Source organism: Manis javanica, chromosome 9 (assembly GCF_040802235.1).
Source record: "Manis javanica isolate MJ-LG chromosome 9, MJ_LKY, whole genome shotgun sequence".
In the NCBI taxonomy this organism is placed as follows: domain Eukaryota; kingdom Metazoa; phylum Chordata; class Mammalia; order Pholidota; family Manidae; genus Manis; species Manis javanica.
Window position 1 is genome coordinate 67,332,774 of NC_133164.1, and position 14,068 is coordinate 67,346,841.

The following is a 14,068-nucleotide window of genomic DNA, read 5'->3' on the forward strand; positions in this document are numbered from 1 at the left end:
AATGCATTTGCTATCTGCCCCTTTACCATACAAGGAAGGAATAACTTAAAAATTAAAAATAACCAAGAAAAACGAAACCAAGTGCTAGTTTGACCTTGATTTCATACACAGCATAAGAAAATAAGTTTTATTATCTTATTCAGTTTTGTTACCTTATTAATATATTCAATTTATTCTTAAATTTCTGATGACTGTGTGGCATTTAATGGTGCAGAAATTACTAGCATAGTCTGTTGCCAGTATTTTAAGTGGTAATTTATGTATTACTATTTTCCTCTTTTGAAAATGCATGGCTTATAAAATTATAAAATCTGTGTCATTTCAGTACTCGGCAAGAATCGAAGAGAACTGTTTAAGTTCAGAACTGATACGGTTACAAGCAATTGATCTTGATGAAGAAGGCACTGATAATTGGTTAGCAAAATATTTAATTCTCTCTGGAAATGATGGGAATTGGTTTAATATTCAAACAGACCCACGAACCAATGAAGGCATTCTGAAAGTCGTTAAGGTATAGTATGGGATCAGCAATATTTTCTTCTGCAGTAGTTTAAAATACTCTCAGAGGCAGAATCTGCCTACAAAAAAATACCCCATTACTGGAAATTAAATTTCATGGTAATGAAATTGGTCAAGGTAGTGTTAGATGCTGTGTAGACAAAGCATGTATCTTTTTTTCCTGAATAGCTTCCCAAGTCTCTTAAAGAGAACAGGAAAGCATATGCTTAAAAATATCAAAGTGATATGGGAAAGCTAATTCAAGTAAAAGTTAAAACCTTTTTATGTGTGTTGGCTCATAGCCAGAAGAATTATATATTTAGAAAATGTGTGATTTCCCCGGGATTTGGCATTTGGAATGGGGTCAGTAATGCCACCTTGTACCCTCCCCATTTTTACTCCAGCCACGCTTAACCTTGGACATTGACATTTTCTCAGAAATTCAATAGTGTTGAAGAGTAGTTGTGTCCAGGAGACTGGCCTCAGTCATGCGCTTCTGACTAAATTTTCTATAACCTGTTTCTTACTCTGAGGACTTCAGAAATGATTAAGTTCACCTCAAATTTACTGAGAATTGCTATGGGCTAGGGAAGGGGAATGAGACATGGTCCCCGCTGTCAGGGAACTTACACTGTAACCAGAGGAAACCTTTAAGAAAGTAAAAGATGTCTCTGTCAATAATAACTTCTTTTTGGTACTTATTGATCAATGTGTATGGAAATACTAACAAACAATATTAATATACATGTGTGCATCTACATTAACTTTAACATTGAGAAGAAAAGCAAAATGCTAATTGGAATTCTAATAAAGAAATATGGGTTCTCTGTTTTTATAGTATTTCTAAGTAATGTTGATTAAGCAATCACCAAACCCCAGCTAATGGGTTTTATTGTGTATAAAAAGGCTTTCTGCATATCATCTCATGTAATCATCATCACTCAGAAAGAAATTTTCTTTTCTATAGAAAGTGAAAATCAAAGAGGAAAACAACTTGCTTACATTCTCCCAGGTAGCACGTGACAGACAAGATCTAACCAGATCTTTCTGATTTCAAACACTTAACTGCTACCTCCGAGTCTCAGAGCCTCACGAGAAATCTGGGGCCAGTAAAACAAGCTCTAGGAAAGAACCAGCACCTTAAGACATTTCCCCTGCTCACCTTCCCTGCTGAGTGTGCCCTGCTGGTCTCTTTCAGACACATTTGTGCCAAAAAATGTCAATTCCTGAAAAGCCCAGCATACAATCCGCACCCCCACAGACACTTCACGGGAAGCTGCCCTTTTGGAATGGAGATGCTAACCTCCTCCCTCCTTCATACTTTATTCTAAACTGAACCAACATCTCCTGAGAACTAGCAGTGCCACAGTAAATTAGACAAAAACAAAAAGCCCTGGACGTGAGAATCTAACAGCTTAGCTTCTACACTAAAATTTGCTGAAGTAAAAACCCACCAGAAGTCCAGCTATTTCTGGAGGAGCGGTCTTCACCTTGAGCACTTCCTGAGCCCCATCCCAGACCCCTAAGGAGAGCCTCAGCTCTTCCTACCACATCCACACATCCTTTGGACTATTCTTCCATCCTGCCTTCAGCTGCAGAAATGGAGTCTCTCCAGCCTTTCCATTCTAACTCCAAGCAGACTCGGGTAAACAGCTGTTTCTACTGCTTTTTGCACAACTCTGACCTCTGGGCACAATCAGAAAACCCCTGATTAAGGGCCTCATTAGCAAAGAATGGGGGAGAGACTCTGCCTTGACTGCTATCTGCCTTTCATTATCTCTGATAGAGGGAAGATCAGCCCTCAGCCAGTTTCCTGCCCCTGCCTCCTGTGAGTGTCTATGATCCATCCAACTTCAGATACATGTTAGTGCATTTTCACCACGCTCTGTTCAATAGGGAGAGAGACAGTCTGACAGTGGAAAAGCACATGTGTGTATATGCACACGAAAACCCCAGATGCCCCCAACAGAAGGAAGGATCCCGCATGTTTCATTTATTTAAAGACAGAAATTCTAGAAAATAAAAATTGGGATGTGGAAGAGAAGATCTATTCCAATTACAAATTCATTTTTGAGTACATAATTCATATTCAGCTCTGTGCTGAATTGGTTGTGGTGGCTTTTCATGTTACTCACCAATTATTCTGGATCAAAAGATTTCATTCATCTTTTATCCAAAGAACCCATTTCAAAGCTGACTTTTCTCTGGGTGTGGTATTCACTTATTTGAATGTGTCCTATGAAGGAGACTTCTTGTCCACCAGACCCAGCAAATTAAATTATAGCTCAGGGCTGACTGTAATAATCATGAACTCTCCTTTAGAAGTTGTTTGCATCATTTTCTCTTAATTACATGTTCAACTGAATTACACATATTGGCACCTTTATTATGCTGATTGTACTTTCAAGAGATTCTCAGATGTGAATTCTACAAAGGAAACCTGGTTCCTACTTATTCGTTCAATAACTGAACTTTTTTTATTTCACTGTAAGTTTATTTTTTATAAAGTTTATTTATATTTTTTACTTCATTGTAAGTTTTCATAAACACCTCACTTGGAAAGAAAAGATCATTTTCATTTTAGGGTTCTTATATAAGAAGTCCAAAACTCCAAAATTTGAATCCAATTTAACATCACATACCTAAATGACCTATATACCAGATGTCAACAGGTAAGGGGAGTGGCATGTTTGGAATACCTAATGAAACAATAAATAAACTTATGTCAGTTCAAAGTCAGAATTTCAGAGCTCCTTGACTTAATACATTGCTTTCTTATTAGGGTTTCTAATTCTAGCAAAAGAGACTCCTGTGGCTGATTGAGAGTTGTGTACTTTCTATCACCTCAGATGCTGGATTATGAACAAATGCCTAACATTCATCTGAGCATTGGAGTTAAAAACCAAGCTGAATTTCACCACTCAGTTGCTTCCCAATTCCAAATGCACTCAACTCCTGTGAGAATTCAGGTTGTTAATGTGAGAGAAGGACCCGCATTTCATCCAAATTCTATGACCTTCAGTGTGCGAGAAGCTATCAGGGGAGATTCCTTACTGCATCACGTGCTCGGCACATACACAGCTGTGGATCTGGACACGGGAACCCCAGCGACAAACGTCAGGTACTGTGAGCGTTTCACGCTCCTTGGGGCAAGCACTGCTCCGACCCGTGTGGACGCTCATGGCAGTTGCTAGTTATGTGAGCTGCAGCATTTTCGGCGTTTTGCCTTGCTTTTCAAGTTCATTTGTTTTAGAAGACTACTGTGGCATTGACATTTTCTCAGAATTTCAATAGTGTTGAAAAGTAGATGTGTCCAGGAAGCAACTGGAAGATCAAAGAGCAGCCTTCAGTCGCCCTGGGAGCCTCTTTGATCTCCAGTGGTCAGTCGGCCACCCTGGAGCAGGGCTGATTAAGCCACATCGTAAACAGCAGGACGTCATAAAAGATGAGTCACTGCTTGTTTCCCTAAAACCTGTGTTAACTAATAACTTTGGGGCTAATTCCAACCCCTTGATTAATTTGAGGATAAAAAAGATAATAGAGAAAGCTAAAATACAGACGTTCCAGAAATTCAATAAGCATAAAGACAGTCAAAATTGGAAAAGAGAACGGTAGGCTTTAAGGGGCCGAGGGGCATAGACTATACATGAGCTAGGCCTAAGTAAGATATTCGGGAAAATAACTATCATGAAATATATAGGTATTTTCTATATCCTTTCCTTGTCTCTCCTCTTTCTCCCAATATTCTTCAAGTGAACTAAGTCACTGGCTTGTTAATTGCTTTGATATTAACAGTTGTGACTACTTAATAATCTAACCAATGGACAGACAACGAAAATTATGAAGTCTCTCCGTGTGGGACAGGGGGAAAGCGATATGTCATATGAATGCCTTGGACACTAGGAGCTGTACCTGGTACAGAGACCAGACCTTCCTCCAGTAAGGCCATTACATGTAACAAAACCTGAACTCAGTAGATGAATCACAGCCCTTTCAAGGCCTACACGGAGATAGCCTGAAACCAAAATGCCTTAAAACCTAGGAAAAACAAAGCATACCACATGTGAAAATGAATAAAGGGTACTCCCTCAGTAGGTGCTGTTACAATTTAATAAGCAGATATGGAATGCACAGACTCATACATTTGATTACAAGTATAGTAAGAGCTAGAACAGTAAGAATTATGAAATTATAAAGCTCTATTGTGAACCTATACATTAATATGTTCAATACTACAATTTCATTGAGATATATATACATTTTATAAACCAAAGCAATTATAACTGTAAAGCATGAAAATGCCAAATGCAAGTTTAATACACCATATGCGACTTAAAATTATTAACTTTCATAGAAGCAAATGACGAATTTATTTGTTTAAAAACAGGTATATCATAGGACATGATGCAGGCAGCTGGTTAAAAGTAGATTCAAGGACTGCTGAGATACAGTTTTCTAGGGAATTTGATAAGAAGTCAAAATATATTACCAATGGGCTATACACAGCAGAGATCCTGGCTATAGACGGTAAGAAAATTTATTTTTGATATTTCAATAAAATTATCATGATTGCATTAAGTATAAATATTATCCTACAGGTGATATTAGATTGACACAAATCACAAATAAAATATATACTGGTGTCTGCAAGACTTATAGAGTTCTAAATACCTTCAATCAAGAAATGAATTCAGTACGCTTATAACCATAATTTACATTTAAGCCACTGTTTATTTCACCTATTCCAAAAAAGAACTGTATGTTATAGCAGAAAGCATAAAAGTTAAAATATATAAAGTAAAATTCAGTTTCTGATTATGGCCTTATCTCTTGAGATGGTTAATCCAACCTATAGAGTATGTTAGGAATGTTTGCATTAAGTAAATAATGAGGGTATTTATAAAGTTCACTTGGGGGTGACCTGAGGGGAAGGCGGTGTCACAAAGTTTATAATTATTTTAGAACCACTAAAACTGAGTTACAGTGAAAGGCCCATGTGAGTGTTGCTGGGTTAGACAGGTCGGCCACAGGAAGATTTTAAGGACCAAGAACTCACAAGTTTATTCCAAATATAAGATCCGAAATAAAAGTCATAAGCACAGAGGCACTGAATTAACTTGTAATTGAGCTGCATCTCACATGGAAAAACTATTAAGCATTCCTCTTGGCACAGACCAACAGGAATCAGTTTATTTATAATAGTTAATGAGAGCTGGAGGACATTATCCTCAGTGAAATAAGCCAGGTGGGGAAAGACAAATGCCAAATGATTTCCCTCAATTTTGGAGTATAACAATGAAGCAAAACTGAAGGAATAAAATGGCAGCAAACTCACAGACTCCAAGAATAAACTAGTGGTTACCAAAGGGGAGAGGTGTGGGCGGGTGGGTGGGGAGGGAGGGAGAAGGGGACTGAGGGGTATTATGTTTAGTACACATGGTGTGGGGGATCACAGGGAGAACAGTGTATCACAGAGAAGGGACATAGTGGATCTGTGACAACTTGCTGCACTGATGGACAGTGACTGCATTGGGGTATGGGTGGGGACTTGATAATACGGGTAAATGTAGTAACCACATTGTTTTTTCATGTGAAACCTTCATAAGAGTGTATATCAATCATACCTTAATAAAATAATTTTTTTTAAATAGTTAATGATTCTCTAGAATCACTCTCAGTGCCTAGAAAATCAACTACTACAGAACGAAACAATAGAGAAACGTCAGTAACCAGGAAAAAGGGGGAAGTAATGTCCCAGATATACACCCAGTAGAAAACAGATACTGTAGGTTTGCATTAAGTTTACATCTGAGCTTTACAATACCAAACATGGAGAAAGAGATAAGTAGACAGTATAACACTTAAAAAGAAACCATAATAACATAGTAACATCCAAGCAATCACAGTCCATGCATGCTGGCCCTCATGCTCTGAGTGCCACTTTAAACATGTGGGTCAGTTAAACAAATATTCCAGCCATATTTGTTGTAGGTATTCTAGAAGGCCTGTTACTAAAATGGATTCTAATCATGTCGATTGCAGCCCATGTTTATACATGGGTCGTATGAGAAAATCTTCAAAAACTGGAATAAAAATAGTCATTTCAAGTGAACAAAGAGAGCAAAAACTATCAGTCTGTATGGACAGAAAACTAAGAACAAGGGCCAGTGCTTATTGATCTAGGCAGAGTATCTGCATGGTGAGAGCCATCCAGACGGTCCAGATAAGCCCATCCAGGACGCTCAGTCGTCAGCTGAGGAGACACAGCTCTTCAGACAGCTAGGGCAGCAGGAAGCGGGCCCTGCAGCGGCAGCTCAAGCCGTGGGCTGTCACACCTCTAGGCGGTAAGAAAGCTCTGGAGGATCAGAGACTGACACGGACACCATTCAGGGGATGACCTGGTATCTCTCTAACGACAGCCTAAATCTGGAAAGTCCGGGTGAATGAGGTATAGGAACATACTGCACAAAGCCATGTAGGATACAAACAGGCTCCTGGTTTATTATCACTCAATTAACTAAATGCCTCTACCACTTACGCATGCAAAAATCATCTTTAAAAGATGTCAGTTAACTTCTCAAAAAATGACCTAGTAAAATGCCCTAAAGATGATAATGTTCTATTTTACAAATGAAAAACTAAGATGCTTTGCAAATTAAAAACAAAAATAATTCTTTATTCAACATAAAATATAAAAGTGAATTAAAAGCCCAGACTCCTATTTTTTTATCCTTTGCCCTTTCTAATAAACTATACTAACCCAAAACTTGTTTCAAATGGGTTAGGGAAAAAATCTAACAGATTTATGTTTTCACAAGTGCCACTTCAGGGAAAAATAGCATCTAATGGGTGGAATGAAAATAAGCAGTGAAACAGGAAAAGAAAACCACAATTATTTAATTTCACTTGTGGTTATTTCCACAAACACAAGGCTCAATAATCACCCTGAATGAAAGGTTCTTACTTACGAAGACAGAGAGTAGAAAGCACACCTCTGAGGAAGGACATTAAATTTTGCATCTTATGATGTGTAGGAGTTGGCAGAATGAAGCGGGGATGGACACCATTCTAGGAAGAGGGAGTATGGCCACGAGAACCAGAAACCAGGGATGCTGGGAGGCAGCCAGCAGAGGCTTCAGGTCACAGGAGTGGGCAGGAACCTATCGCACACCATCTCAGTAGGCATCCCTGCTACCCCTCTGTGCTGTGGTATCATCACGGGATGTAAGAAAGGATTTTCTCCCGGACACCCTTTACCCCAAAACCCATGATGCTTTGCTGTTTCAGATGGTTCTGGGAAAACAGCAACCGGAACCATATGTGTCAAAGTTCCCGATGCCCACGATTACTGTCCGGTTGTTCTTGTTGAAAGTGAAACCGTCTGCATCGCCTCCCCATCCACCCTCATCTCTGCGAGAAATGTCAACGATCACTCTTACGGGGCTCCCTTCACCTTCTGCGTCGTGGACCAGCCACCAGGGTCAGCTGACTTATGGGACGTCAGATCCGTGAATGGTGAGTGGTATGCACACCAGCTCATACTTCAAGACCAAAGGCAAAAACAGCTGCCAAATAATTAGTCAAGTCACAGAATAATGCTTTCTATCTCTGTTTCCGTGATTCTTGCCATATTCATATTTAATGAAAACAAATGTCCTGTACACACCTAGGATATTTGGAAAAATTTTGAACTGAAATACAAGTAAAAATGTTTTATCAATATTGCAAGTACAAATATGTACATACAGTATTAAAATTAGAATGTTATGAAACATTTGGACGCTACAAAGAATGCGCAGGCCAAAGCCCAGGAGGTGTGAAGAGCCCAGGACAGCGCACGTTTGTGCTGACCGCTGCCGTAAAAATGAACTGCTGATGCTGATGAAAACTGGCAGCAAATTTCAGGCAAGATAACATTTTATAAACCTTGGGTTCTTTTTTCGGAGATGTTAAATGTAAAATAGAAAATGAAATGCCAGAAGACCTCCTGTGGGCTGCCACAGCTCCCTCATCTTCATTCGGGGCAATAGCGAAGACTGCGGGGGTGACGAGATGCCAGTCAGGCTGCAGAGCCCCAGCGGAGAGCAAATCCTCCCGGCCTCCCTGAGGACCATAGAAGGCAGCAACCCTAAAGGGATGTCAGAAAAGAGTGCCCCCACTTAATCAAAGGAGGAAATCAGGCAACTACTCATTTTCACCATAAAACCTCTTAGCATTTTCCACAAAACGACTTGATAGTTTTTAAAACTGAGCACATTAAAGCAATTCTATTAAAATCACAACTCTGAATTCACCTTTCCCTACAAAGCCCCAATTCCCATTCTTAAATAACAATTGCTAGCCACTCTTCCCTCATTCAGATCCTAGATATTATCAGTAAAAATATGAGAAAAAACAGTCAACATGGAGGTTTATACAAATATTCAAATCATGTTATAGACTGGCCAGTAAAGAATGCAAACACATTGCAGAGAACCCTCCTATAGTCCTGCTTCAATGCCTGTGTTGAAGCATAGATTAAACTTTCATCTAATACGTGGCACCATTGCCTTATTTGGCTCTTACCTTTGCACAGTTACATTCTGGTAGGGATACTAGCCTACCATACATAACTGAAAGTAATAACCCATGATAATCATTATATTTAATAATTATTTTCTTATTAATTATAATTTATAATAATAATTGTGAACTAAAAATTAATCAACCACTGTTCATGGTTTAGGTGTAAACTTAATCATCTCCTGGGGTTGATAACTTCCAACCTATGTTTTAATCAATAGTCTTTATAAAAACAATAGGCAATGTTAGCACAAAGAATTAGGAAAATAAAAGTTATTAGAATAATCTTAAATGACAGGATAGCAGTTTTGAATAAGAGATAACAGTCTTAAGAAGGATATTTGTAAGCTGTCATCTTAAGTAGAAAATGTACAATATTTCTTTCAGCCCAATACTCTTCAATCATGGGACAAATATTTATTGCGTTATAATGCATGCCAAGTACTGCATTGTTGCTCTGGAAATAAGCAGCTGGGTCTCACTCAGCCTCTGAACAATGGATTATAAATGTCAAAAAAATTAAGTATCAGGCACTCTGTGACTAGAGGGAGCATGAAAAAAATCAGGCCCTGAGTTAGTATCGGGTATGGGAAGCATTGCTCTAGGAATCTTATTTTCTCTTTCCTCCCTTCCTTTTCAGCTACCTCCGCCATCCTGATGGCTCAGCAGCCTCTGTACCCCACGCTGTACCACATCCCCATCCTAGTGAAGGACAGCTACAACAGGGAGTGCGAGCTGCCCCAGACCGTGCAGCTGCAGGCCTGCGACTGTGATTATGACCACACGTGCTTTTACACTAGTACCATGGGCCTCGACACGGGCGTAACCAGTGACACTGAGGTGCTTACCACTGACGACCGGGTTGGGGGCTCAAACGTCGGTCTGGGCCCGATGAGCATCAGCATGGCTGCTCTGGGCCTCTTACTGCTGCTTCGTAAGTACTAGATGAAACCCCTCTTTTTAGTAGTTCTTCATCATCAGAATGTCACGGACTTGCTGGGGTGGCTGGGTTAATTTGGTCATGTCATTTTGGTACTGATAGCAATTTTCTGTGGAAATTTGGAAATAAACGATGGGACTGAAAAGTGTATGCACTTGTTCAATAATGATAAGAAGGTGTAGGCTTGGTGAAGGTATGCAAATCTCTACATATAATATCGCAAAGCATAAAGCAAATCCTGTCATGAACATTTCACAAGTACTTTAAGAGTAGAGGCGCAGAAGCAGTCAAGTCCAAATGAGGAGGCTGGGAACGTCTTTACGGGGCAAGTGGCTTTGAGCCAGGCCCTAAAGCTGAGAATTTTCTTAGAAGGAGGATGGTGTGTGTGGAAATATGAAAGCAAGTCCGGGACAAAGGACCAACACAATATAAGCAGGGAAAGGAAGGCAACGAGTCTTGCACACTCAGGAAGTGGACAGATGAAGGCAGGCTGGGGGCCACCATGAGGCAGGTTTCTGAAAGGCTGGGCATCTGGGCTCCCGTCCACAGGCAGCCAGGACTCAGTGAGGACGCGTGAGCTCAGGTGAGCTGCCCGCCCAGGGCACAGGGAGCAGGCGGGAGAACAGCCTAGAAGAGGGAATTTGCTTCTGGACCTCTGATGAGTGTCTGAACCGGGTCCATGGCCATAAGAATACGAGGTCTCTAAGCAAACATTTCAGTGAGGGCCCTCCTCTCCAGATCCTCAGAAGAGAAATGCACTTAGGGCTGCCCCAGCAATACTTAAGTTTTGAGGAAATAAAAAATTGGTTTCTAAAATTAAAGATGACCAAATTCTTTACAATGTAAAATTAATATGTTTCACTGGATAAGTACAAACCAAAACGTTGTCATTTTGAGGTGTGAAAAAATAAAAACCAACTTCTGGGCAGATTTTCTTTCTTAAAATGATAAGAGCTTTCAAGGCCACCCAAGGAACATGAATGAGTGCTTCTCATGGTGATAAGAGAACTTTCCCCAGAACACGATCCAGTAACTTGGCAGACATGTCAGCTCACCCTTCAGCCATGGTTCTCAAACCTTACTTCCCATTAGAATCCCTTGCAGGTGTTTAAAAGTTACTCAGACCCCCAGGAGTACTTGAGGTGAGACCCAGCTTTCAGTGTGCTTTGAGCCCTCCAGGGAAGTTAATGTGCAGTTCAGAGATAAAACTCCAGAATCAGAGACATTTCCCACAAGCTAGCACTCAAAATTTCACAACTCTTACTGAATCAGGAAGCATAAGAGTTGTTAAATTAATTGTAGAATAGCAGGGTGTGGGGGTTGGAAGGGCACTGTTCAGTTTTGGACAAAGTCACTTGTTCTCAGTGTAGAAGCCAGGGTCTGTTCTGGAAGGGGAGGAGCAGTGGAATGGTGGAGGGGAGGGGTCTTAGTACAAACCCTATAGTCCCAATGGGCTTCCTATTGACTTCTGAAGTTTACACCAAGTGAATTAACTGTTGCAATGAAAACAACAAAAGCTCTGACTTAGCAGCTTTGCCATTTTCTTCTGTGCCTCTGCTGAACTCACTCAGTGGAGTGCATGCTTTGCCGGGGAATTAGAAAAACATAAAAGCAACTAGAGTGAACCCTAAGAACTAAGCAAATTCTAGAATCTCAGAGAACTTAAGAAGGGTCTCTATTTGTGGACTAAGCTATAGAAATTGAGGGGAATTTTCCATTATACTTTGTAGACAAAGTCTTAAAATAACACATGTAAATAGCTCAATTAAATTTAGTGGGTGATATTTTATTGATTTCAGGTGTAACTATAGCAGGAGTTGAAAAAAATGATCCTATTTCTAGGCCCTAGCTGAAACCTGTATACAATCCTTTTGCTAACTTATGTTGATTACATGTTTAACATCTGTGTGTATATTATGTCAGGTGACATAGGTTTGTACATATCGATCTCCATACAGGCATGCAAATATACATACAAATGCACAGAGATGGTCTACATGTACACATATCCACATCCAGATTCCGGCAGATTATACATGCTTATGGAGATAAGCACGCATTTATTCATATATATGTATATATATATATATATATATATATATATATATATACACACACACATACATACACAGGCTTACAAATGCACACATATATACACAGATGATTATATATGTATACACACACATATATAAATGCACACGCATGTACATGGGGGACTGGGCATCAGAAAGTTGGGCTTAAGTCCTGTATCTACCATCATCCTGTCTGTAGTCTTGAACTGGAGGGAAGAAGACCTTAACTTTCCTAATCTGTCTGTAAAGAATCCAAATTACATGATCTCAAAGTCCCTCTGCTGCAGCTCTAACAGTCTCTTGGATTTGGTGGTTCTGTGTCTACAAACATGGATATGCATATACAATCCTTCAGGGAAAAACTGATGTTTTCTTACATTTGTATTTATCCGTTTGATTCTAAACATAACACTACATTTTCCAAAAAACGATGCTAAATCGAGCGACACGTGTGGCCCCTTCTCTTCACCGGCAGTGCTGCCGCTCATGCTGCTCATGTGCTGCTGTAAGAGAAGACAGCCGGAAGGCCCAGGGACCAGGTTCGCGCCCGTGCCGGAAGGGGGAGAAGGCGCCGTGCAGCCCTGGGGGAAAGAAGGGGCCTGCCCCGAGGACCCGGTGAGTGGGCTGCCACACCGTGGGGAAGCGCTGGTGCCAAGGGAACATGCAGACACCACACAAAAGGGAAAACAACACCGACTGTTACATGTTTACCACAATGCATTTGTTTTTAAAAGTCTTTTTCTTCCTTCTCAGGATGTGTCAAATATATGTGCATCTACGATGGCCTCCAACACCCAGGATCATATGGATTCCTCTGGTCAGTGGGCACTTGAAAAAGTCGTCTTTTTCAAATTTGCAAAATTATTCAACCAGACAAATCTCATATTAAAAATGGCATATCTGTCAATCTCCTTAGACAACTGTGTAATCAGGGGGAAAGCGTTAGGTCTGAAGGGGCCACTTGATTTTCTCTCCTAAGCTACAGGCAGTGAACACCAGTGTAGTCATTAAAAGGACAATCTCGAACCAGAAAGTTTGTTCAATAAAGCCCTGCCACTGCTGGTTACTAAGTCCTTGGGCAAGACTCTTAACCTCTCTGGGCCTCAATTTCCTTATCTTTGAAATTGAGTTCATGATAGTTCCTACTTTAAAGTACTGTGAGGAGTAAACACATATACTCATTTACTATATATATACATATACTATATATATGTATATATATAGTATATGTATATAGACACGCACACATCCGTATCTTACGAATGTGTCTGGGGCGAAGCTGTGCAAACGTGAGGCTAGATCCAGCAGCCAGCTCCCTCCCTCTGTGCCATTCACTTTCATTTCCTCAGCAAGCTGAGGTCATGAGCGAGTTCCCTCACTCCTTGCCCAGCTCTGCAGAGCCCACTCGTCATGTGGTGGTGTCACGCAGCCGGCAGCGGGCAGGGCTTTCCATGCAGAAGTAACAGACAACTCACATGTATGAACACCCTCTCCTCTCAGAGATCTACACTAACACCTATGCAGGCGGAGGAACGGCTGAAGGTGGTGTATCGGGTCTGGGGACAGCCACTGCCCCGGTGACCAGAGGAGCAGTGGCAGCAGCGTGGAGAGGGGCTGCCACGGCAGGAGCCCACTGGGAATGCGTGGACACCGGCCTGAACATGGCTTTCCTGGACAGCTACTTCTCAGAGGTAATTCCTCTGCGCAGTTACACAACACAGCCTTGGCACTTGAATGATAATCATAACAATGGCAGTAGATGCTTCTGAAATACTTCCAGTTACTCCTAACTCTACCCTGATCCTGAATAAGAAATATTTCATGTCTCTCTAGGCTACAGAAAGGCAACTTACCAAAACATTTCATATTCAGTCGACATGACCCAACTTAATGGCCCTCCCATCGCTCTCCACTTCCTTTTTCTATTTTCCTGCCCTATGTCTCCTTCTGGTTTCCCCACTTTGTTGCCCATAGCAACAGCAAAGCAGGAAGATCC

The 14,068-nt window shown here is 40.7% G+C and overlaps 1 protein-coding gene across 1 annotated transcript in view; it reads left to right on the plus strand.

Moving 5' to 3' along the window:
• Window positions 1–14,068, plus strand: part of DSG4 (desmoglein 4) — a 31,614-nt gene that overhangs the window by 13,597 nt on the left and 3,949 nt on the right. Inside the window, exons 8-15 of the mRNA XM_017661753.3 lie at window positions 326–511; window positions 3,348–3,619; window positions 4,886–5,025; window positions 7,786–8,013; window positions 9,701–9,994; window positions 12,548–12,687; window positions 12,826–12,889; window positions 13,573–13,763. Of these exons, the coding sequence (XP_017517242.3) occupies window positions 326–511; window positions 3,348–3,619; window positions 4,886–5,025; window positions 7,786–8,013; window positions 9,701–9,994; window positions 12,548–12,687; window positions 12,826–12,889; window positions 13,573–13,763 (1,515 nt within the window). The remainder of the gene's footprint in view (window positions 1–325; window positions 512–3,347; window positions 3,620–4,885; window positions 5,026–7,785; window positions 8,014–9,700; window positions 9,995–12,547; window positions 12,688–12,825; window positions 12,890–13,572; window positions 13,764–14,068) is intronic.